At 44.4% G+C, this 27,201-nt stretch overlaps 1 protein-coding gene across 1 annotated transcript in view; it reads right to left on the minus strand.

Moving 5' to 3' along the window:
* The window catches only part of LOC146805863 (proteasome subunit alpha type-5-like), a 62,120-nt gene extending 39,433 nt beyond the window's left edge, over positions 1-22,687 (minus strand). Inside the window, exons 1-2 of the mRNA XM_085623191.1 lie at positions 22,473-22,687; positions 1,376-1,442 (exon numbers count right to left, since the gene is read on the minus strand). Coding sequence (XP_085479317.1) covers positions 1,376-1,442; positions 22,473-22,501 — 96 coding nt within the window. The 5' untranslated portion in view covers positions 22,502-22,687. The remainder of the gene's footprint in view (positions 1-1,375; positions 1,443-22,472) is intronic.
* Between the last annotated feature and the right edge of the window lie 4,514 nt (positions 22,688-27,201).

Genomic DNA, 27,201 nt, shown 5'->3' on the forward strand with positions numbered 1-27,201 from the left:
AAGCAAAGTAAAGAATGATGGAACTAGATCAAAACCTACTCGTATTTTTATTGTCTTTATTACCTAGTTTGATAAAAAAAATTCTTGTTAACTTAAAAGGTAATTCACGTGTGCAATCAGCGACCCCAGAACATTAGTATGCAAGGACTGTCCTGGAGGAAGGAGTGTGCCCTAAATAAATTACAATTTTTTTTATGCCGATAACAGATAATGATGCTTCGAGATGTTTTCCACCAAGAGACTACTCCATATTTCTACCATATTTTTCGGGTGCTTCCCTGCTAATAGTCCCAAAATGTGAATGGCGTCTCTTTATAGATGACAAATGCCCCTCCTTTTCACTTTTTTAAACCACTTAAAAAAAAAAAATTACTGCTTCTTTAAAAACAAAGACACTAACTACCTGTGCCGAGCCTGGGCGTGTTAGATCTTAGGAATCTAGCATCTAGTGTTTCTTTTAACTCCTACATATTTACTTCACGCCAAAGGATCAAGGTTTATCCCCTACTGAGCATCTAGCAGTGCAGGGTTACCCCTTTTTGCAACTCCCTGCTTGCCTTACAGCCTACTCGTCTTAGCATTTCCTCGGTTGGCACAATTATTACCCTTATTGTACATTACTCTTGACACGCTGCCCTGCCACTCACTATGACATCTGAACGCCTTTTTGACACGTAGATCTTGCAGTTCTTCCGGTCATGCTTACTGCAGGCCTGTTATTTCCTCTTTATGTCTGTTTATCGCAACAAATGTGTGTATACCTGTTAGCCAAGTAAATCCCTACCGCGATTATACAGTGCCCTGAAGCCAGGCTTTGAACAGCGCAACCTCAGCTACCTTGGGGCACTAGGCAGTGAACAAAAATGAGAGGAATATTGTGGCCTCCCTCGGGTATCCACAAATACCACCCTGTGTAATTACAACAAAAGTTAGGTTTTTTCCCCCAATGGGTAGTTTGTCAGCTTTTCAGTAATCAGAAAAGGGGCTTATTCAAAGATAGTGTATTTTAAAAAGTTACATCTGGCTCTTTAGAACAGGCTCGAGCACGAAGATGGGATGGTCTCCAAAGACAGTAGGAAGCATATTAAATCCTTAGTCCAGAGCAAGAACACGCTTTCAGTTTCGGAACAACTGTAAGTGGTGGCCAAATGACTCAGCACATTTTCAAGGCCTAGTTCTCTATCGCAGCAAACTGGAAAACGACCAGATTTGAGAAGAGAGCAGCAGATGAACAGAAACTGCACATTAGATATAAAACATGCCATAATTGCTATGGAAGTAAAAAAACAGTTCAAATCAGCACAAGTAAGAACTTGGAAAGCACAACAAAGAGAAAGAAAATAGCAAGACTGTATTTAGAAGAAACCGTAAATACCTTTATTGCCTCGATGGCGTATTCCACCTGAAACAACCGCCCTTCGGGAGAGAAAGTATTGACGCCCCTGTCAAGGAAAACAAACACATGTTGTTTGGCTGTGTTCGGAGGAGGGGCAATCAGATTTTATGTTATTTTTTATGCTGAAGCCCCCAGCGTCGCCTGTGTCCACTCCAGACGCTGCTCTCACCATGAGAACAGCGTAGGGATTGGGAAGAGCGCACTGGTTTTGCGCTCCATTGGCCGCTTGGAGCCTGTGGATCTCTCCACTCAGCAATACTGCCGGGTTGGAGGATGTCAGCGCATGATGGTTTGGCTGGCCTTACACGGCCAGCCAAACCCTCATGCGCACTGACAGCAGGGCCCACCACTCCTCCTTGCCTGCTGCAGTGCTGTGGCCCGCACCCCCAAGACTCCGCCGCAGGACAAAAAATAAAATAATCTGCATTAAGATAATTTTATTTTTCGTTTGCCTCTGCGGGCAGTGAGACACCGCTCCTCCATGTAGCGGAGGAGCCGCCCCACAGTTATCAATATTTCCATGGCACTGAAAGGAAATGCATAGAAAGAAAGGGACACAAGCATTGGTATAGCCAATAGGTCTCGCCTTTGGGACCTTATAAGTGTTTAGCCATGCAACAGTTAATGTTGTTGCACCAAGGATATCCAAGCAAATCCAGCAGGTGTCTTCGGGCTGTTTTAGCACACTGAAAAATCTGCGGAGAATCCTCCACTTTCTACCGGAGGATTGCCGGAAATCTATAGTACACGCTACAGTCACGTCTAGGTTAGACTACGCCAACAGTCTATATCTTGGTCTGCCCAAATATGCCATAGGACGTCTCCAGATGATCCAGAATGCGGCTGCGAGACTGGTGTTACGAATACCTTTCAAACACCATGTCTCTCCGTATCTTCAGAAGCTCCATTGGTTGAAGGTGGAGAAACAAATTCAATTTAAGGTCATGACTCTGGCTTATCGGGCCCTAAAGGGAAACTGTCCTAGCTATCTAAAGCAAAGACTGAGCTTATATAAACAAAATCGGGTGTTACGATCAAACTCTCAGACTCTGCTGCAAACCCCTCGCTTTGTGAAGGCTCGTCTGGGAGGGAGGACTTTCACAGTTGGTGCAGCATCACTGTGGAATACCCTACCAGAGTCCGTGCGGCAGGCAAATACTGAAGCCGGCTTTAGAAAGACCTTAAAAACTTTGCTTTTTTAGGCCTCTGTTTCCATTTGTCGCAACTCAGCTGATACTATCTAGCGCCGGGACACCCCTACTTGGGGTAGCTGTTGCGCTCTATAAATTGTATTAATAATAATAATAATAATAATAATAAAGGATATTGTGCTGCATAACTAAATACTTATAAGGTCCCAAAAGCAAGACCTATTGGCTATGCCAATGCTTGTTTTTTTGCCACGTTTTAGGTTTTAAAAAAAGCAAGGGGGCAGCAAGAGGGAGAAAGGAGCAGCAAAAATGACAGCAAAAGGAGGGGGCTAAGGAAAAAACAAAACTAGGGGGGTGTGAGCAGGAGGAAGAGGATGGGGAAGTGTAAGTGCAGGAGGGGAGAAGAAATAGTACCTCAATCACAGCGCAAACAGCGGACGGATTCTGATTACTTTGAATCAATCTGTGCTTGGTCCCTGCTCCAAATAAAGCAACAGCATTGACACATGGGCTGTGCAGGCCGATTAGAAGGCTGCAAACAACAGTGACACTGAAGTCAACAAATGGTAAGCAATGGGCGGCTCCAATCCCTTTATTGTTGAAAACAGTGTCTCGCAAGCCAGAGGGCATGTGCTGTTGCCCGCTCAACGCATGCAGTGTCAACCCATGGTGAATGCAGAGTCCTTCATTGTGTGGCGTTTCACCGCTGTGCAGATGAGTGAACACCTATCAAGGACCACTGGGCAACGAACACTGCAAGCACATTCGTTTGTAAAGGAGACCCTTTGCCTTGTAATGTGGAAATGAATGTCTCTTCCACAAATGCAACATAAGAGCCGGCGAGTGGGATGAGCTCTCTCTGTGATGCAGTCCTGATCTGAAAAGTGCTTTTTTTTTTTTTTTTTTTTTTTTTTTAAATCGGCTAATTAAGCCCGGCAGAGGAAAGCAATAGGTCGAGGTACGTGCAGATAGAACTCCTGCGCCTGTCTGCAAAAACCGATACATCTCAAAGCAGCAAATGTGGCGGGCGCATGTTTGTTTTAGATAGGAGCATCCCTTCCATTTGTATGGGCCAGATGGAAGCGTTCACTGGTCAAACAGGGACGCAGGTGCAGTGATGCGTCTGTGAGATACATCTATTGGCACTGCTGCGGGGGAGAGTCAAAATAAACATTCATCTCTAAACTCAAGTGGGAGGAATGTGTGGGTTATTTTCCAACTGCATATTCGCTGACAGTGGTACTCAAACGGATTGTAACACAAGCAGTACTACTAATGCATACAAAAAGAGTACTAGCTCTGCACAAGGGTGGAGAGCATATGGATTTAAGGTGGAAGTCATATGGACTTAGCTGGAAGGCATATGGACGCGGGGTGGGGGCTGGAGTTAGAATGTAGTATCAGCTGCCCACGTGGCTGTGCAGGTGGAGTTTGATGAATATGTAACGCCTTTCATTGTGTGGGTGGCCAGAACTCTCATCTGTAAATCAATATCGGTCGAATAATGGATTCCGTAGGCCTTTGAGCCCCCCTAAACGCCCCCTGCAGCAAGTGTCGATAGCCCCCGAGACCCTCCTATCTCATAGACAATCATACGCTGAATGTTCGAAGGATGCGGAACCCCTAGAGCACAGGAGCTGCGAGGGCATATCTGACACACGAAGACGTGTCTCTGGCAGCTTCTGCCTGTGGCTGCTGAGGCCTGTCATGTCGCATCCTCAGTATTTGGGTTGGGTCGGGTCCTGTGGGGCGATAGCGGCGTTAAAGGCTGCACGTCACCAAGGTGTAATAACCAAAGAAAACAAAGAAATAACTAGAGTCTGTGCTCAGTTTACAAACACAAACATAACAAGCATTGAATGTAAAAAAAGCACGCTAGTGATGCGCGCGATCGCACTGGAAGGGAGGCAGATGGCGGCTGCACGCTCGCAAGCGCTAGGCCACCAAAAGCCTGTGGCAGCACTTCGAAAACCCAATACTAAATGTCTCGAAGAGCAGCGCATGCGCTGACTCAGCGAGACCTAAAAAGCTGGCTATGATAAATCATGCACACAAGATTGACACCTACAGTTGGAGGTTTATTTTCCTAAAACAAAGCTCATCTGACGTTGCAAAGCAGACACACGACTATGAAACAACAAAAGAATAAGCTCTAATTAAAAAGGTGAAACGGGATAGCGCCACCAAACATCGTTTTGTGACGCACGCTTTGGTTCCACATGAGGAAAGACCTAGGCTGATCACAAACAAACACAAAATAAACATTTAAAGATGGGATGAGGACCACACCAGTCTTTTGCTAAAACATTACAGAAAATCTAAAGAGATACCCTGACACACATACGTTGTACAATATCACTGCTGGGCACTGCTTTGAGAAGGATAAAACAAGCACTGGCCATGCCAATAGGTCTCGCCTACTTGTTCTTGTACTCGTAGGCGAGACCAATTGACTTTGCCAATGTTTGCTTATAAAGGACACCACCAATATCAGACTGATCTACAATACCATGGCTGTCGGGGAATGGTCAATATCTGGTTTCAGCTAGTCTGGATCTGCAAAAGGATTTTGGCCACCTGATGCAGTGGTAAATGTTTAAGGATTTAAAATGGCATTGGGATAGAGATTAGATTTACTGAAAATGTTAGTGCTGTTAAGCTCAACTAGGTGCAATATTTACCCAAGTGGGATTGAATCCAAATACTTCCACCTACAAAGTGGTAGAGAGAAAGGATACATGCCACCTTCACTTTTGTTCATCATAATTTTTTAAAGCTTAAGAAGTCAGGATTAGGGTACCGCTTACTAGAAAAATTAAGCGTGGTAAACAAAACACATATGCAGCCTGAACTATTCTATCATTTTTTTCCCTCCAGTCTCTGGTGGCTCAATTCTAGCCTTGTCAGGTACTGTAGAAGAGTACTCATCCATTTCCGGGCATTCTTGAATATTTATTAATCAGGGACATTTTTATGGTCAAAGTGCAGCATTACAAATCAAAATCCTATCTTAAGCACATTTTTCAAAGAGCTGAACTAAATTCTCTCCACATTGCTGTGGACAGGGGTAAAAGTATAATTGCCTTTAGAAAAATCTAGAAGTTGGATATGAAACTTTTCAACTTTAGCAATTATTAGGAAGATCTCATTTTGAAGCAGTTGACGCTATAGAGAGAGATGTCTTGGGTGAGTGAAACTGGAAAGATATTTAACAAAGCCCTTCACAACCCTGCCAGACCCATAAGGATCACCAAAAGACGGAAAGTAATAAAATTCACTTGTCAGATATCTTGTGACAATTGAATTTTTTTTTACAAAAGCCTGATTTTTAATATAGAAGAAAAGTAACTTTTACAATTTCTCTGTCTGCAGTGCCGCAGTTGCATTACCTCTCTAGCTTCTCCTAGTCATTAAGTAGCCTTGAATGTTTGTGAATAGGTGTGAAATGTCATCCAGGAGCAAACAATAGGCTGACCTGAATGGGTCGAGAGGGCTCCTCTGAACCTCACAGAATATGCAGGGTGTGTTCTGACGGCATCCTTTTTGCCACTAGTGTCGAATCCTGCTTGACAGGTCTGCTGGATTTACATACAACAGTTAAAAGAGCAGAGAACAGTATGCCACCACAATTCTTTTGGATCTACTGTCTGGTTGCTGAAGGACTCTCGCTTTGTCCTCCCAGAATTGTGTGTCTGGTGGGTACAGTGGCTGCCTCAAACTTTACTTTAATGTTAGATGTGGGAAGACACTAGGATTACCATAGTCTACTCCCTACACATAGCCCCAGCCTTCTGAGCCCAAGTTCAGTGTAGCACAAGACATTTGCCATCTTGAAAATTGCCAACGTGGGTCGGGGTGCCCCAGGGAACTCTTACCCCATTGGTTAGGGTGTTCCTATGAGTCATTCTCACCCACTAGCGCCAGGCATAAATGTGGCATCGCCAAGCACCCAATTCAGAACACTTCCTGGACCTATGGAATATCGAAAGGGGTTAGGACATGCTGTCTGTGACCTGAAGGGCTGAACCTGCTCCCTTTTGTACCCAGGAGAAATAAATGGCTCCAAGGGGTATAGGGCTGGCCTCCTGTTCAATCTTAAGGAATACAACAAGCTGCAAGAGGCCTTTTCCTGGAAGTACCCAGCTGACCAACGGCAACTGGACCTGGACCGGACCCTGCCTGACAACCTGCGAGTCTCTAAAAGCCACCCCTTCCCCCTTCCCCAGGCTTTGGGAGGAGGGGGGACTTTAGACATTCTCCTGTGGTGGATTGTGATTTAAGTGACTAAGGACCTTAATTAGAGTTTGGCGTATGGGTTACTCAGTCACAAACATGATGAATATCCCAGATTACCAATGGAACTTGTAATACAGCAGGCAGGATAGCTCAAGTTTGTGACGAAGTAACCCATCCGCTGAACTCTAAATCAGACGTTAAGTCAGAAACTAAAATCTTTGACCAAAATGACCCTGGTTGGTGTATCCGACCCGCTCTCTATCATGGTCAGCCTCAAAATGCACCTATGTCCCGATATACAGCGCCATTGCCTAAATTTGGTATTTTGTGCTTTTTGGCACCATTTCTGCTTGAAACTATAAAAATTAATATCTTAGGTTCCCCTAATTGGATTCTTGTCATTTCGTTTATTAAATGTTATTATAATTTTCTAATTCAGTTTGGTATTTTTATTGTTTTGTATTTTGACTTTATAACCATTTTGGTTTTGCATAAATACTTAATACCTGTCTGCTCTGTGCCATAGTTATCAAAGGGTTCAGGTTAGTTTTGTGATTTTGAAGGTTCACTCTGACAATGGTTGTGATTATTCCTTCAGGTCGGTAGTCACCCGAGCCAAAGATTAATCCAGCTTCTTACTGTGGAGAAGTGTGGCTCAATGATTAGAGCGGCAGACCTGCAGAGGTCTAGCCTGGGACCAGGGTTCAATGCCCCGCCTCGGCGGGTCTTGGGCTCAAAAATTCCACGGACCTGATATTTCTCGCCTCGGTGCCTATTCCAATCATGGAGTCCCACTCTGCAACTCTGGGCAATAGCTTGCTTAATCTCCACAACGGCCCCCCCCACAACGCTAAGGATGCCTGGCTGCCACCTTGGGGGTGCCCAGGAGTGGATGCCTCACAGGGAAAGCCAGGATGGGTTCCACAGCGGTATTCGTACAAGCGCCTTGAGACCCTTGCGGGCGAGTAGTGCGCTATACAAGTATCAAATTTACATTTATTTAATTGACATTTACTATACAGATGCATAAACACTTTTCTGACAACCAGCTACCAATTCGCTTGTCCCTGCTTTAGATAAAACAGGCTGGTTGGGGGTCATGCTAATTGGAAAGCCTTTATTGATCGCCTATTAAAAAATGTTTTTAAAAAAACATTACAATCATATCAGTAGTGGTCATGATAAAAGTGTAATTTGAAACAAGAATGCATTATTTACCTATTCATTGGTCAAATAAAAGCTGTAAATTTGCCAGGATATAAAATGCTTGCATTAAAATAACCGTCCAGACTAACCAAATAAAAAAAAAAATATGGCCACTTCAGGAAGCAGCCTTAGGCTCAGAGGTCCAATAAAATGGCCACACACTTGCAGAGAAAAACGAAGATCACTGCAAGCTACTAATCGAATTTTATTTCTAACGTCTTTAACCCGATTCACCACCGTTTTTGAGTACCTAAATTGAAATGCCCCGGATCACACAAACAAATCAGTTTGCTAACAAAAAAATCCATCTCCATTCACAAAGTCAGGATTACTGACATTTTGTGTTCACAAAATGCATTTGTAAATTCAGGAGAAGGGACAGGAATTTACGTTTTACTGAGAGGCCAATCTGCAGGTGTAAGCGAGCACCCTTATGCATGGGAGCAGATGTATTAGATAGTAAATGCACAGTTTTGGCTTCATGGTATGACAGAAGACTCTTAGTTAAGCATTATTAACTTATGTTACATTTATTAACAGCGGTTAAATGTCCACGGCACAATAATGGTACCCGCGTCAGGGCGCACAATGAAAAATGACAACAGTTACTAAAGCCTCACAACACGTCAATAAAGCCATTAACTAACATTATTACCATCAAACTCATATGCCGTAGGCAGACATACTGCCCCCATCTGCTTATGTATACGTGTATGTCGCTTCTTCACACTGTGAACTTACAATACAGGAAAACAATAAAGGCTTTCCAATTAGCATGACCCCCAACCAGCCTGTTTTATCTAAAGCAGGGACAAGCGAATTGGTAGCTGGTTGTCAGAAAAGTGTTTATGCATCTGTATAGTAAATGTCAATTAAATAAATCTAAATTTGATACTTGTATAGCGCACTACTCACCCGCAAGGGTCTCAAGGCGCTTGTACGAATACCGCTGTGGAACCCATCCTGGCTTTCCCTGTGAGGCATCCACTCCTGGGCACCCCCAAGGTGGCAGCCAGGCATCCTTAGCGTTGTGGGGGGGGCCGTTGTGGAGATTAAGCAAGCTATTGCCCAGAGTTGCAGAGTGGGACTCCATGATTGGAATAGGCACCGAGGCAAGAAATATCAGGTCCGTGGAATTTTTGAGCCCAAGACCCGCCGAGGCGGGGAATTGAACCCTGGTCCCAGGCTAGACCTCTGCAGGTCTGCCGCTCTAATCACAACCATTGTCAGAGTGAACCTTCAAAATCACAAAACTAACCTGAACCCTTTGATAACTATGGCACAGAGCAGACAGGTATTAAGTATTTATGCAAAACCAAAATGGTTATAAAGTCAAAATACAAAACAATAAAAATACCAAACTGAATTAGAAAATTATAATAACATTTAATAAACGAAATGACAAGAATCCAATAAGGGGAACCTAAGATATTAATTTTTATAGTTTCAAGCAGAAATGGTGCCAAAAAGCACAAAATACCAAATGTAGGCAATGGCGCTGTATATCGGGACATAGGTGCATTTTGAGGCTGACCATGATAGAGAGCGGGTCGGATACACCAACCAGGGTCATTTTGGTCAAAGATTTTAGTTTCTGACTTAACGTCTGATTTAGAGTTCAGCGGATGGGTTACTTCGTCACAAACTTGAGCTATCCTGCCTGCTGTATTACAAGTTCCATTGGTAATCTGGGATATTCATCATGTTTGTGACTGAGTAACCCATACGCCAAACTCTAATTAAGGTCCTTAGTCACTTAAATCACAATCCACCACAGGAGAATGTCTAAAGTCCCCCCTCCTCCCAAAGCCTGGGGAAGGGGGGGGGGGCGGCTTTTAGAGACTCGCAGGTTGTCAGGCAGGGTCCGGTCCAGGTCCAGTTGCCGTTGGTCAGCTGGGTACTTCCAGGAAAAGGCCTCTTGCAGCTTGTTGTATTCCTTAAGATTGAACAGGAGGCCAGCCCTATACCCCTTGGAGCCATTTATTTCTCCTGGTTACAAAAGGGAGCAGGTTCAGCCCTTCAGGTCACAGACAGCATGTCCTAACCCCTTTCGATATTCCATAGGTCCAGGAAGTGTTCTGAATTGGGTGCTTGGCGATGCCACATTTATGCCTGGCGCTAGTGGGTGAGAATGACTCATAGGAACACCCTAACCAATGGGGTAAGAGTTCCCTGGGGCACCCCGACCCACGTTGGCAATTTTCAAGATGGCAAATGTCTTGTGCTACACTGAACTTGGGCTCAGAAGGCTGGGGCTATGTGTAGGGAGTAGACTATGGTAATCCTAGTGTCTTCCCACATCTAACATTAAAGTAAAGTTTGAGGCAGCCACTGTACCCACCAGACACACAATTCTGGGAGGACAAAGCGAGAGTCCTTCAGCAACCAGACAGTAGATCCAAAAGAATTGTGGTGGCATACTGTTCTCTGCTCTTTTAACTGTTGTATGTAAATCCAGCAGACCTGTCAAGCAGGATTCGACACTAGTGGCAAAAAGGATGCCGTCAGAACACACCCTGCATATTCTGTGAGGTTCAGAGGAGCCCTCTCGACCCATTCAGGTCAGCCTATTGTTTGCTCCTGGATGACATTTCACACCTATTCACAAACATTCAAGGCTACTTAATGACTAGGAGAAGCTAGAGAGGTAATGCAACTGCGGCACTGCAGGCAGAGAAATTGTAAAAGTTACTTTTCTTCTATATTAAAAATCAGGCTTTTGTAAAAAAAAAAAAACAATTGTCACAAGATATCTGACAAGTGAATTTTATTACTTTCCGTCTTTTGGTGATCCTTATGGGTCTGGCAGGGTTGTGAAGGGCTTTGTTAAATATCTTTCCAGTTTCACTCACCCAAGACATCTCTCTCTATAGCGTCAACTGCTTTAAAATGAGATCTTCCTAATAATTGCTAAAGTTGAAAAGTTTCATATCCAACTTCTAGATTTTTCTAAAGGCAATTATACTTTTACCCCTGTCCACAGTAATGTGGAGAGAATTTAGTTCAGCTCTTTGAAAAATGTGCTTTCCTCGTTTTTTTTTTTTTTGTGCAACGCAGTTTTTCCGGTGATGCCACAGCAGACAGCTGCGACGAGGGCACGCTTCTGGGAGATGCGACGGCAGCACGCTTCTCCTGCGATGCGATGACTACAGCTACAGAGGAGACACGCTTCTTCTCGTTGCGTTGCCCAGCTCCCAGTGACATGCAGGATAGAATTCCCAGCAAGGAAATATAGGAGGGAGCTGGTGGTGAAGTATTTTGTCCCTGAGACTTCAGCAGGAGGAAAGCACAAGTTCAAGCCCTTGGAGAAATATTCTGCAAGATGATGAAGGACACACAAAAGTTCCTTCTCCTCTCCTTGGCACTGAAGACACCACTGTAGGCCAATCCAGCAACACAGCACACTGGCAGGGGGGCAGTCCACTACTACAGCTTCCTTTGGTTCTTCTCCTTGGCAGAGGTTTCTTCTTCTTGTTCCAGAAGTTATCTAAAGTCTTGGGGTCTGGGTCCCCATATTTATACTACTTTTCTCTTTGTTCTCTGAAGGCAGAGAGGCCTTTGCCTAGTCCAAACCAGTTCTGGTCAGTCCCGGAGCACTTTGTTTACCTGATTCCTTTCCTTTCAGAGTGCAGGGCAGAGACATCAGACACACCACAGGAGGTGGAGCCAGCATTGTGGAGGGAAGGCACAGCCCTATTCAGGTCCCAGGTGCAACTCCTCCCACCCATCTACATGCAAATCTTCCTATTCATCCCTGTGCTGACTCACCCTCTCCCCTGGAATCCCCCAGCCCCTGTCACTCACAGAACCAGACACACAATACACAACCTAGCAGAGGCAGGCTTGGACAGTTAAGCAAGAAAATACCTACTTTCTAAAAGTGGTATTTTCAAACAAAGAATGTTAAAACCAACTTTACTAAAAGATGTATTTTATCATTCTGAGTTCAGGCATACTAAACTCGAATTTCTACCATGTTCCCCGAGTCAGTTAGGATTATAAGATGTAATAATCAAACTGCTCATTCTGGCCTATGGGGAACAGGGAGCCTTGCAATAGTGAAAACGAAAATAGCTGTAAGTCACTATTAGGACATGCCACACTCACCAGGGCATGTCCTACCTTATACTTACAATGCACCCTGCCCTTGGGCCTACCACAAGGGTGTCTGATATGAAGCTAAGGGAAGGTTTAGGGACTGGCAAGTGGGTGCACTTGGTCAGTCAGCATGGCAGTACCGGACTGCACATAGGCTCTGCAATGGCAGACCTGAGACACACTTTACAAGCTGCTTCTGTGGGTGGCACAACCAGTGCTGCAAGCTCACCAGTAGCATTTGATTTACAAGCCCTGGGCACACATGGTGCACTATACTAGGGTCTGACAAGTAAATCAAATAACCCAATCATGGAGTCACTAATCAATACATCAATTTAACATAGGGAGCACTTGCAGTGTGGCACTGAATAGCAGTGCCACAGTGCCCAAAGCATCTAAACCAGCAAAACATATAAAAAACAGATGAGGCAATCAGAAAAAATGGAAGGGAGACTCACGCCAATGGTACCAGGTCTAACACTTCTCGCGCAAGTTTTCCAATTGAAAGGACAGTATCTTAGGTTCTGGATAACAAATAGTAACTTCAGCATTCACTACGTTTCTTAACCCTCACCTCACAAGGAGGACATTCAGTAAGTTACCATGCAGTCCTGAGAGTGAAAGGCAGGTGTGTTATTTGGCTTAGAAGGCGGAGGACAGAAACAGTAGGCGCCCCGGGCCCTGCTTGAATGTGTGTGTGTATGCGTTTTTAAATTATTCCATGCTCAGTCCAAGCCTTAGATCACTGCTCTTGAGCCATACAGAAGATTCATAGAACTTGCCCATTTCAATGAGCAAGTGCTACAAATGCCATTTTACGACAAAACTGCCAAAAATAAACTGAACCTGCTATAGAATCAGCCGGAAATATATCTGGCAATCGGAGGACGTGTGCTCCATCCTCCAAACCCCCTAAGGCACTCTACTCCTCTAGCTTCAACACCATCACAGTTCATCACTAATTACAGCCCATCTACTGTTTAACAACCAAGCCTCTCACTCAAAGGACTACCAGCAACCTCGGGCATTATGAGTCCAAGCCCATCACTCTCATGGCATTGCCACCAGTACCCAAGCACTGCACCCTAAAGTCCTATTACACAAAACCGATCACCCATTTCAGCCACTCACTGACTTCCAGATGGTTTGCTTTCCCTTACAGCATAATTCTGAACCTCTGTCTGAAAGGTCTGGCTGCAAACACCGGCAGCGGTGCGGAGTTTGGAGGGGGCACAGGATCTAATAGGTCCCTTGAAACCACCCACCAAAAATAGTCAAGAAAGAGTTGCACCCTCCTCTGGGAAAGTGAACATTTGATTATGGCCATGCCAAAAAGAACAAAGAGGGAGGGATCCAAGATGCACCCTACAAAAGCACACACTATTATTTATTATTATACTATTTGTAATCTATACAGCCTACCTTACAATGCTACAAAACGAGGGTGACAGACACTATGTAAAATATGTAGCACTGCTTAAAATCACTGAAATCTGCCAGCATCTGTATTTGAAAAAGTTAATTAAAAAATAGCGGCTACCATGGGTTTATGTTGTATCTTATGTGCAAATATGGGTGACAAGTTACTTGTGCGAAATGGTTATTTTAATGGTGCATTGGTTGTAACTGACAAACTAATGATGATGCACTGGAAATGGCCTAGAGCCCGATATAGACCGTCACAGAGGGAAATAAACCATCATAAACTTGACATATCTCGTCCGCCGTATTACGATCCCATAATATCCTATGGATATCTTAGTATGGCAGACGAGATATCGGTCACATTTGTGAAGGAGTATTCCATCTGCCGAGATGTAAATAAGGGTCTTTATAAGTGTTATTAATAATGCGATATTGTTATGCCACATTTTCTTGTTAGACTCCATTTTATTAGAATGAATGAAGTTTAGGATGTTCAGCTCATCTTGCTCCTGGTCATTCCTCCTCCCAATGTAAAGACCTGCTGCAAGTCAGTTTCTGCAGTGCACTATTACGTATATGCTGATTTCCACTAGAAAGCATGTATTGTGAATGAAACTTTTCACGTATAGCCAGTGCTCATTTTGAAGGACTTCTGCAGGACCTTCTGTTGAAGGCTTGCAGAAGAACAATAATTTTATGAGCTTTTGTTTGAGAAATGTTTCATATTGTGTTGTACATCTCCAGAGTGCAGTTACTCAGGACGCAAACAGAAGATTTTCTTTTACAGTAAGAAATGGGCTGGTGCTAAGAGTTTTAGTTAGAACGAAGTGGCTTTGGATTTGCCAATGTCATTTAAACATGAACAGGTCATGATGAGTCTGCAGTTTTGCTAATTGTTTATACATAAAATGTGTATTAAAAAAAATCCTAGTTTTGAAGGTTCGAATAAGCCTTAAAATTAATTTCCGATATAAAACTCAAGTTTTTGAGTGCTCCAGTTCTTATTTGAATTTTACTCTGCTAATTAATGGGTTTAATGTTGGGGAGTCTCTTTCCACTAGACCAATGAGAACAACAGAGCCGGATTACATTAGGTAAAAACTGGGGTGCATAAAACATTGGGGCTCAGGGAAATATTGAGGTCCAGCTCCACACATATACCTCCATATTACAAAGGAGCATGTTTCCAGTTGCAGGCTATCATTTACCATATTAGGGCATTAAGTTATTTGTACTTTTGGTTTAATTCACTCGAACCCACAGGACTGTAACAGACTAACGTAATGATCTTTAAAAGGAAAGGAAAGGAAACGAGGGGTTATTGCGGCAGGAACTCAATGCAGTAACACTAGCAGTGCAACAAGTATAATTCACCAGAAGTCTTTAAATTGCTTATGTCCACCTAAAGTAGCTGAGTTCTCATTGCAAATAAAACTATTTATGTTTTAGGTTGAGCTTGGTTCTGAAATTACACCCAATTTTTCAGGGTATTTGTGGGTAACTCGGGCAGTAGTAGGGGTACACGTGATAGGGGAGGACTGTTGTCAGAGCAGTATCTAGGCTTTGAGCTGTTTCAATGCATCCACACTTCAAGGTCTCTGGATGTTGTATCAGGCACAATGCGAGAACAGTGGCAATAAAATAGTAGTGGGTTAAACACATGCAACGAACTGAGAAACTACCGTTAACAAGCTCCAGACCAAATGAGTTAGCTCAGTTGGATGCCTCAGCAGCAATCCGTGTGTATGCTCAATATCACAGATTCCACTCTAATGCCAGTAAGTTAGCTTTATTGGTTTATTGCGCACCCCGCAAGTTGTGAAATAGATGTTTTTTTTCATTTTCTAAAGCACTAGAGCTTGCTTGGTGCCCTTCAGAAACGTCAATTCTGGTGACACCATTCTGAGATGTTGCTGGAGCGGGTATTTTAGAAAAAATGTGTATACCCTCTCCATTCTGCATGTTTACATTAATAAGAATAATCGATTAATAGTAATTGGATTAATTGGTTTGCTGTGGATATTTACCAATCATACTAATATATGAAATGCACGTGGGATTTGCATTTGCATGGCCTAATTAATATGTGAACTAAATTGTGTACGCATACCAATGATAGATAATTAGAATATCGCATGATATATATAGCTTTTGTGATATATTGGTGATTTGTGCTATATAAAGTGAGTATAACCCGCTTTGTGTGTTGCTTTTGCTAGATAAATACACACACATATGGGTATTAGCAAGGGAATAACATTTTATTAATCATTTCTATGTATTAATTACGTTTTTGTGTTTCTTAAGTTGACCATTCGGGCCTAGTTAAAATGGCCGACCAGGACGTTGAACATGGCTGTCTTGACAAACACGAGGTTCTGGGTGAAGTGCGCCTGTGCTAATGCCAGCTACTGTGGCCTCGGTGTGACCCTAGCCAGACTGTACCCATCAAGGACACCTTGGGACACAAGCCAACTTTCCCCAGAAACAAAGAAGTGACTCTTGAAACCGGAATAAACAGAAGTCATGACCCAAGAGACATTATTTGGTGGGAACCTGTCATCCCATATTGAACTGACCAATCAGGGAACGAGAAAACCTATATTGGATACAATATTATGTCGTTTTGCCTTATAAAAACACGTAGAATAGAGAGGTTGGGGTCGTCGTCGGTCGCTTTTCAATTTCCTGACGTTATGCTGACAGAGGACGGTGACACTGCAGGACAGCTGTTTCCTGAATCTTTGACGGACTGATCAGATGCCCAATTTCCTGATGAACAGAAATCTTAAATTTAAATGGGCGTAGAGTGACAGAACGACTGAATTTGACTTAGAGGACGACAATTAGCCAGAATAGGTAAATATGATGGCCAGCTGCTTAAATTAACAAATGATTTTATTTGCATTAATTAGATAAATAATTGATTTAATTCATTATAGAAATGTGTTGGGTTGTTTATTTCCAGGAAATGTATTAATGCAAAGTGATTAGAGAATTAGAAAATCGACTAAACCAGCAACTAGCTGATCCATGGCCAATCCATGAAAGGAATATCGAAGGGTGAAGTTTAGGGCTTAATGAGTTAAAGAAGGTTAGGTGGATCTATTGCTCATTAGGGTCAAAGGGGTATTTCCTTTCATTCCAGCGGATGGAACAACCACCTCCCTAGATAACAGACTAAAGAAGAATGAATGTTGGTGTTATGGGCCCCACCAGTGACTGTATTTGATTGAATGTGCGAGTGAAATCTTTGGTCTGTGACAGAGGGAGGGATTTGTATTCCACGCTGCAACAATGTCACTTCCGGAGTTGTATCAAAGATGAAAAGCATGTGCTTATCAAGAGGGGACCCAGGGGGCGCTGGCCGCGAGCCAGTCTCCCCCTGGGTGTTTTCGCACGGTGGGAGCGGCCACGAGGTGAGGGGCAGGGGTAATTAGGGAGGCGCGAGGCGCGTGGAGGCGAGGTTTTATATAGAGGTGCCGTAGGGCGGGAAGGTCTTTACGTCCAGGGAGCGGGGAGGAAGGATTTCGAATTTTCCCCACCCACCCTTCCCCTTTTGTTCAGGTTTTTCTTTTAGGCGCTTTTCCCTTTCCTGCGTAGTTTTTGTTTTAGAACAGGCTTGGCTACTGCCAGGTTTTGAGGTTTTTCTGTTTTTCTTTTTGCCACGATAAGACAGGTATTGGTTAGTTAGTTTTTGTTTGGCGGGTTTTTGATGGGGGGGTGGGCAGACTGGAGCGGGATTGCCCATCCTCCAACGGGGGAGGTGGGGGGACGCAGTCAGGGTGACGGGAAATGAGAATGAGGGGGATCTATCAAAAGGAGTCATTTAGTTGTTTCTGCTTGGGGTCTACATTGGGGGGTAGGTTCTTATAGATATCAATGAAAATTTGGGGGTTTTGATTATCAGACAATGGAAAATGGTTTTGGAGAAAAAATTATATCCTGTCTTAATAAAGTGGCCTTTTTTAGGTCTCGGCTAGCGAAGGCTGCGCTTGCGTCGCTCGTGAGATTTAATGACTTGGAGAAGAGGGGCTTGAACCCGCCCCTCTTCTCCCCTGTTCTCCATTGGCTTGCCTCTTGAATGCTGGCCAGCCACTGGAGAAGAGGTCAGTCACTCCGATTAGGCCCCGTCTTTTTCGGATCGGGGGGCGTGTTTTTTGCAGAAAGTCTCTTTATCTCCTCCAGCCAATGGCTGGAGGAGATAACAGCAAAACACGCCCCCGAATCCGAAATGGACGCTGCGTTTCTCCGAGGCATTTCTGCTCTGCCTCGGAGAAAGGCGGTGGTGTGCCTTTTGCTCTGCCTTGTTCAATAAGCATCAGTAATTGGCAGCGCTCTACTTCTTCGGCTGAACTCCAAGGTCCTAAAGGAGAACCTAATTAACGTGGCACACGAAAAACAATACTGACTGCTTGTTTGGCTTCCAGCACAATTATCAAGTAGGACGGCAACCGTGAAAGTCTAAAGTTCTTTTTCTTTCAGAAACGGGAAAGCCACGAAACTGAAAAGCACATTTAAAATGGACAAAGATGTATCTTATTTATCATTTTAAGAGAACGTATTTTTCATTTGTTCACGCCTTCAGTACGTTAACATAAAATATTTATTATTTCTAGAAAAATCCTCCTTATTTGAATAAAAGTTGCATTTGTTTTTCTCCTCCCTGTTTATTTTCAATAGTTATTGCTCACAAACATGGCCGCTGATTTGTTGCATTGTTTTCCGTTTCTATCTTATCACACGCAAACGGAGGTCTGTGCGTGATGACGTACAATGTAGGCACCCGACAGAACATGGAGTGGAAGTGCCTGATGTAGCATGGTTGATCAAGGGAGTGCACGCAATAGCGTATTGCTTGGATCCGGATCTCACCATGTGCCAGAAAAGTCCGGGGAACCAGGCGGTCTCTCAGGGACAGTGCTGCCCTCCTTCCCTGAAGCATGCGCCCTGCTTAGTAGTCGTTACTCCTGCCTGGTGCTTGACACCCACCGTAGACACATGGCGTTCCCACCTAAATATCTCCAAGTGAAGAAAACTGGCATCCGAAACCAGCTCAATACCGAATTGCTTCGATACAGCGAAAGGTACAGCTAGTGACAGATTCCAGTACTGGGCACAGAACTCCGTGGGTGCATGCCGATCATCCGGTGGTATGTGATGTAGCCGACATTAGTGCCCTTAGTGATAGACACCTCAAGGCTTTTTTTTTTTTTAAAGTACATTTGAAACTTTACATGTTGAAACATTACTTCTTTTAAACTTTACTTTTAAGTGAGTCAGTAAACTTTATTTGCACAAGCTAATTAAAACTCTTGCAATAAATATATTCAAACATTCAGATTTAAAAAGTCGTTTTAAAACTAACAAATGAGAATAAAAGAAAAGTGTCAGTGTCCCCGTGAGCAGCCGGCTGGAACATATTGATGTCCAAAGCAAACCAAGTGGTAAGGTACATCGAACAATTGTTCAGACATAAAAGATTAAAGATAGGGCACCACCTCACATAAAAGACTGCTTTAAAGTGCGAATTACTACCAGCATAAGAGGGAGTACGCAAACTTTATAGAGTGCACTTATGAGTTCGCAAGGGAGCCGATGTAGCCCAAGGGCATTGATGTGTATGTTCTCTTCCTGGCTTGCAGCCTGGCCCCTGGAGCAAGGGTGGAGTTTTTAATCTCTAATTATCACCAACCGTGTTCTGCAGTTCAAGTTTACTTTTATTCCGTTCAGATCTGTTTAAATATTTTGCAAAGCGACAGTTTAATATGGGGTCATCCAGTTGTAGACAGTGATCTTATTAAATGTGAAGATCCATTCACCTGGCCCCTCTCTCTATTCTAGGGTTGCCTTTTGCTCCCTGATTATTGCCAGTTTATTGGCTCACTTATATCGTTTTTATAATTATTAGGAAAGGTTCGAGGGTCTTTCAGACGAGGGGGCATATGTCAAACACCAGACCCGACTTAGGCTCACAGGTCGGGCTCATCCGCCCCTCCCCCAATGCAGTGATTCCAGATGCTTGTCTGTCAGTGGGGTGAACCGAAGACCAACCTAACATAACAAGCATTTGCAATGCAATAGGTCTCGCAATTATAAGAGTTTGAGCTATTGGCATTGTAAAATTACAATTCCTTTTATTTATGTTTTGGTCTTAAAACAAACAAAAGGCATTGTCATTTACAATGTCAGTAGCATAAACTCGCATAAAAGCAGTGTGGGGAGTGCAGCAGTGTGCGGCGTGCAGCAGATGTGGGCAGTGTGCGGCGTGCAGCAGTGTGCGGCGGGCAGCAGTGTGCGGCGGGCAGCAGTGTGTGGCGGGCAGCGTCATGCAGCAGTGTGTGGCTTGCAGCAGTGTGTGGCGTGCAGCAGTGTGCGGCGTGCAGCAGTGTGCGGCGTGCAGCAGTGTGCGGCGTGCAGCAGTGTGAGACGTGCAGCAGTGTGAGACGTGCAGCGGCATGCAGCAGTGTGTGGCGTGCAGCAGTGTGTGGCGTGCTGCAGTGTGTGGCCTGCAGCAGTGTTTCGTGTAGCAGTGTGCGGTGTGCAGCATTGTGCGGCATGCAGCAGTGTGCAGCGTGCAGCAGTGTGTGGCGTGCAGCAGTGTGTGGCGTGCAGCGGCATGCAGCAGTGTGTGGCGTGCAGCAGTGTGTGGCGTGCAGCAGTGTGTGGCGTGCAGCAGTGTGTGGCGTGCAGCGGCATGCAGCAGTGTGTGGCGTGCAGCAGTGTGTGGCATGCAGCAGTGTGTGGCGTGCAGCAGTGTGTGGCATGTAGCAGTGTCACGGTTGCAGCAGTGTGCGGCGTGCAGCAGTATGTGGCGTGCAGCAGTGTGTGGCGTGCAGCAGTGTGTGGCGTGCAGCAGTGTGTGGCGTGCAGCAGTGTGTGGCGTGCAGCAGCGTGTGGCGTGCAGCAGTGTGTGGTGGCATGCAGCAGTGTGTGGTGGCATGCAGCAGTGTGTGGTGGCATGCAGCAGTGTGTGGTGGCATGCAGCAGTGTGTGGTGGCATGCAGCAGTGTGTGGCGGCATGCAGCAGTGTGTGGCGGCATGCAGCAGTGTGTGGCGGCATGCAGCAGTGTGTGGCGGCATGCAGCAGTGTGTGGCGGCATGCAGCAGTGTGTGGCGGCATGCAGCAGTGTGTGGCATGCAGCAGTGTGTGGCATGTAGCAGTTTTGGCCTTTAAACAACATGTCCTCCCCATTTGTAGGGTTTCTGTGCTCTGTGTTAGGCAGGCTAACCATTCAAACATGCTCTGTAAAGCTTCAACATGATAAAAGCCCCGGCACCTCTTTGGTTACAAATTAAGCACTAGGAAAGTGGCTGTAGCCAAGACACTATTGAATTTTAGTTTATATGCTCTGTGTTACGCAAACTAAATAAAGACATATACAGTGTAAAGCTGCTGCCTCATCAAAACACCGGCACTTCCTTTGTTACAAATTAAGCACTAGGAGGGTGGCTGTAGCTACGTGTTTGCAGCTACACACAAATAAAATAATAACGTAGCTCCACTTTAGGTCATATTTATGTTTGTGTCTATAGAAATATCAACTAATTTGTCCACAATCACAGGCTATTAAGCATATTCAGACATTAAAACCTGGTTTCAAAACTCGTAGGTTGGCAGTAGTGGACTTTAAAGAACATCCCCTCCCCATTTTTCCGGTTTGTGTGCTCTGTGTTAGGCAGGCTAAACAAAACAACATGCTGTGTAAAGTTGCCACCTAATCAGAGCCCCGGCACCTCTTCTGTTACAAATTAAGCACTGGGAAAGTGGCTGTAGCCAAGCCACTATTAAATTTCAGTTGATGTCCTCTGTGTTACGCAAAATAAAAAAAAAGTATAAAGTGTAAAGCTTCTGCCTCATTAAAACACCAGCACTTATTTGTTACAAATTAAGCACTAGGTGGGCGGCTGTAGCTACGTGTTTACAGCTACACACAACAAGTAACATGATACCTACAACAAGTTAGGACTATTGGCTTTGTCAATCGTTGTTAGTTGCATAAGATAAATTAGCAGTAACTGTGGCTTGTATATATTATTGAAAAAGCATCCACTTGAAGCCCTAGTGACACCACGACAATGTTACTGCTCCTGAGTTACAAAAAGAGGCACAAGAATCCAGAGCAGACATGGCGAGTAAGTTGGCTTTAGAGGTGGGGGTGGCAAATGGTGTTCACGGGCTCTTTGATGTCCTCAGTGGCCGCGCGGCTCACTGAAAACATCAAAGCGCCCTCGAAATGTAAGTTATCGCAATCGCGATCACACTTCAAAGGCTGTGTGACAGGCGAAAGTGAAAGACGAGTGCTTTCAGGCTGCCAAATGGTGCGCGCGCCCGGCACACATGCACAGTAGTTGGCGGCCTGAAAGCACTCGTTTGCACTTCCAAAAGTGCTTACTATAAGTCTCGCCAGAGCAGCGCTAAAGCGCTGTCTCAGGCGAGACCTAATAAAGGGAAGGCGGCTTCAGCAGAATAATGAGCGTTTAGAGGGAATCTTTCCGTGCCCTGGGCTTTTCTTGGCAAACCAATAGTTCACAAACAAGCATTTACAATGCAACGGTCTCGGCATTTGAGAGTGATTAAGCTATTGACATTGTAAATAACAATGCCGTTTCTTTAAATGTTTTAAAAACAAAAACATAAACAAAAATAATATCATGAGCAATGCCAATAGCTCTAACTTTACCAATGCCGAGACCATTGCATTGTAAATGCTTGATGCTAATAAAGAATTGGTGGAGCGTGATTCATTGTGCGATAACCCTCTGGAGACTTGGAAGTGTTGGCTCCTCTGAACAGTCAACCCCCCAAAAGGCTTATGAGAGGTGAACCCCAAGACCCTACAGAAAGAGAGCCTCCAGACACAAGATCCTTCTGCCCCCTCGCGCCTACACAATCACTTAATGCCACCAATCGCTCGAGACAGTTCCCCATCCCAACTCTTTGCACCCTTAGATATTACCTGTCATATTCGGAGCGGGTGAGAAACATGGTAGGCTCTTGGATGACTTTGTTCCGTGTTGCAGCTGGATTTGCTATATCACCAGTCAATCTCTAGTAAACCTCTCAGCCCGCAAAGGCTTGCCGGTTTAAGTCACAACACGCGTGCGCCAACACGCGGTGTGCCTGTGCAGCGGCCCACAGTCGCTACAAACCATTGGTCCTGCCAGCAACCGTACTGGAAACTAAGGAAGGGCAAGAATGACGAGGCATATCGCGAGCACTGTCGCCATATTAGAAAGAACAGATTTACTTGATAAGAGCAAAATTAGTGGAACAGAGCAAGCAAAGGAGAAATAACAAGGTCATAGTGATGGATACGTTTTTTAAAAACCGCGTCAGGGACAGTAAGCGCTATATAAATGAAATTTTAATATTCGTAGTGATTAAATAGAAATTGTTCTCACAATTCAAAACAAACATAGAGGAGGGGGCTTCATCGCACAACCCGAATGATTCTTGTATGAAAATGTATTTTCCAAGATGGCTCTATGTTCGCGATGAAAGCTGTGCCATTGACGAGGACAACGCGCTAGGCATCACGGAGATTATAGTTTGTTTTATCTCACAGCAAACAAAACAAGCATTTACAATGCAATAGGTCTCGTATTTTCTAAACTTTGACCTATTGGCATTGTAAATTACAATGCCTTTTACTTATGTGCACTTTGTACTTCTAGTCCTTGCTTGCAGGTTTTCAAAACACATAAATAAAAGCCACTGCCACTTACAATGCTATTTAGCTAAAAATCTCGCAAATACGAGACCTATCGCATTGCAAATGCTTGCTTAAAATCCTGGCGTGCAAGTTAGTGGTGGCTAAGTGCAAACAACTTCAATAATATTGGATCGATAGTTTAGAAAAATTATGAAAATATGAATAAAGTCTTACTAGGAAACCCCCTTTGAAACATACCGAATGCCATTAATTTGTTTCACAGCACCGAAAGCAAATATTATATAATTTGAAAATAATAGAATTAGTCTCGGCTAAAACCAAGAGAGATGGAAACCAGTGTGCAAGTTCTGTGCAAATAGCACCATGGAGAGAGGTGCATTTATGCCACAACACAGACCTCGTTTTCATATGAGCATAAGATTAGTATTTTATGCTTTGATACAGCACAGATCGGTAATTATGGTACTCAGTGCCTGTTGTTTCAGGGAGGTTCCCAACCTCTCTGTAGGGGGAGGGGGGAAGAGCTGCATCCCCAGCTCTGATCCTGGGCGCAGCTGCTCACTTGCCCACTCGGAGCTCTGCCCATCTGGTCTGGCTGGTTTGTGCAGGGCTGCCCTGGCCCAGTGGATGTGCCCAGCATCACCTCCGTAATGGGTCCGAGCCCTCCGCCCCCCTACGACCTAGTCAGACAGACACACACGCAACACTGCCACGGAGCACACATTATACAACACAGCCGTCTACACACACACATTACATACAACACTGCCGTCTAGACATCAGAAAACAGCTACAAACACCCACCACAAACACACCAACTACAAAGAGTACAGATGCCTCTGCAGCTCGTTACTCAGGGCCTCACACTGCAGACAGTAACATGTATTATGTATAACATTCACACTACACCCAAGGGAGGCACAATGTGAACACAAGATGACGTACACAGAACAGAGGCTCTGGAGCATACGAACACAGGCATATATGCGCATTATACAGGTACACACACGTACTACGACAACACAAACAGATTAGGTGGCCACAAAGAAAGGCAATACGCACAAAACAGAGGTACACAGACTAGAAATTCATCAGCCTACACCACAGAGATGTTCATGTGCACATATACATGCACTATCTACATGCGGTCCTAACAAAGATGTGAACACTACAAACAGAGCATTGGTGCGCAGACAAGGACACATGAACAATGTCCAACATTAAATATTGTGAGGAAGGAACACCATAAAAAAGTCCATGAACTCTAGTCTTCTGTGTTCTAAATTTCTTTATTTATCACAAACGTGGTATCTTCAATTGATGATGATTCAATAATTCACAAAATATTGGTCGTCCAAATACATTTCACAAAGCTTTATCAACCTCTTAGCCCTACATTACACAACAGGTGGTCAGAGGCGCTCTCAAAACTAAACACGCAAGCGTGTGCATCAGTGGCGTAGCGACACCTGCATAGTACACAGAGGCATAGAGGGCCGCCCCTCCCGCTCCGGACCCAGTCAAGAACAGTGTCAGGCCAGATCCTCTCTGACGCCCCAACACAGAGCCGGAGGGGGCCCCCTGGAGCTCGCCCTCCCTCTGCACTGTAGGGACAGCGGGGAGCTATTATTTTGCTACTGAGACGCATCCTCAGCACACCACGCATAAAACAAGCACACCAGGATGAATAAAAGTTTAAAAGTTGTTAACGACCATATGTAACCAGAGTACTTGTGATATAGTTCACTCGGTTTAAGAGAGAGCAGACACCTTTTCCCAATAAACCAGCGTGGCCGAGGTGGACCGCGCTAACAATAAAATGCAGACTGCATTACTGAGGAGAAACACTCCCTTTCGGCCCGCATGGCAAAATAAATAAACAAGCGCGGCTGAGGCGGACTGCGTGCAAGTTTAAAATTAAGACAATGCCCGACTTGCGGGCGTTCGTGCAGGGGGAGGGGTTTGGAACAAAGCCTGACGAGCAGCGAGGGACAGAAACTGGTGATCAGGAGAGAGGGACGGAAACTGGTGGTCGGGAGAGAACACGGGACTGACTGAAAAAACATAGTGCCTACTGACTAATGAAGCCACTTTGTAACGCCGCAAGTGAAAGATCTAGTCCGGATGGGCCATCCAAGAAGGAGACTGGGCGGTAACGAAAAAGCCTCATTCTCAATCACGACCCAGTGTTTAGCATAAACGGTGGCGCCAGCCAATCAAAAAGATGGGCGTAGGTTCAAGTCCACTACAGAAATCTTATTGATTACAATAAGCCTCGCAGAGCGAGGAGCACATGCGCGCTCCAACACTAGGTCTGCGAGACCTAAAAAGGCGCAAGGAGGACAGCTGTATGTACGCCAGTCAGTTGAATCAATGTATATTGAATTTAGTTCAGCTGATCTTAGGTGTGCAACTTGAAGTAACACTATCATGCATGGCAACTTTATCTAGCAAGAAAGCCAGAAAGTTTGAAAAAAGGAGGAGTATATTTCCCCCTTTGACTTCTATTGAAGTAGAGGTTGTTCCAGGGGGAGACAGCTAAATAAAAAAGAGCAATTTTTGGCTTAAAAAATTAGGAGTTTCCCACCTGAATCCGCTGTTTAGGGTTACCACCTTTTCCAAATAAAAATACTGGTATTTGTTCACTTTTTAAGATTCTGTAAAGGCCCAGACATAATTCTTAAGTAGAACCTTATATACATTTTAAAAAGTTTTCTTATACACGTTTAGAGTATGTAGTGATACACTGAGAAAATACCAGCTTTAGGTGATTTTTGTACTAGCAGTATTCATACCGGTAAATCGGACTCCCAATTACTGAAGCCAAATATGGCTTTATTTTGTCTGTCTGCCGCCTGGAATTGCCTGCCCTCCAATAGAAGTCAAGGCGGGAAATACATTCTCCCAAATATAATTTTTAGGATCTCCCTCTTTCCTCTTCTAAAATGTTGACATGCAATCAGCAGGCACATTAAAATACTGGCCATGCTGGTATAAAACTGGCCAAGTGGCAAACCTAGTGTAGCATCTTCCATAGCCTGGATGCCCGCCAAAGACTAGGCCACACACGGAGCTTAGTATTACACATTTTTATTAGTCTGCTTGTAACTGTGAACTCAACGTTCTAAATCAGCCTTCATTGCATTCCGCTCTAAAATTTACGTCACAGCTCTGCAGAGTCCATCAGGAGCCAAAAGGGTTTCCTCATTGCTAACTCGAAAGACACTACACGTAAAACTATTGCAAATGTAGTCAGTGGCCCAAGTAGTTAAATAATCAGTACCCTTATTATGCCTGCATAATTGAATCACTGCCAAACAGGAGAGGACTTGCATTAACACCAGCAGGAGTTATCCGATTTAAACAAATTGACATCAGTGGGCACCAGAACTGACAACTTAAAAAATATATAATTATAGTGTGTGGAGAGGGCATGGACTTGGGGGAGAGGGGACGGGGCCATCTGCCAAGAACCACCTGCTAAGAGGTACTTCTGCCCACTTGCTCCACAATTCCCCTTCCAAAAACAAACAAAAGAAAGTACAGATACTTGCTGAGGCTGCTGACACTGATATCCTGAGGTGTTTTCACACCCCTTACTGGACATCAGTAGTTCAGAGTTTCCAAAAACAAATAGAAACCCATTCTGTTTAGTGGTTTTCAGCAGTCTCCCCTCCTGCCTTGCGATATCGTCTCCTCACTGGGTGACCGTGTGAAGGGAGCTGATATTGTGTGACAGACGGTGGCACCTTATGAGTTGGCAGGTTGTGTGCGGAATCTTCAGCGCTCCCCAGGCAATAACATTTGCTTTGAAAGGTGCCTGCCTGATCACATCCTGCCTAGTAAAACATGTAGTGTCTTCTAAAAGGCCACTAGATCTTGCTTTACTTAGGTGACAATGCCTGTGGTTTTCGAAATTTGGAAAGTAACTTTACATGTCTAGTGCTCAGCAGTAACTAATAGTTTTTCTGTTGTTCCAGCAACAGCCAATGAATTTCTTGTTTATCCCTTT

This window comes from Triturus cristatus, chromosome 8 (assembly GCF_964204655.1).
Source record: "Triturus cristatus chromosome 8, aTriCri1.1, whole genome shotgun sequence".
NCBI classification, from domain to species: Eukaryota; Metazoa; Chordata; class Amphibia; order Caudata; family Salamandridae; genus Triturus; species Triturus cristatus.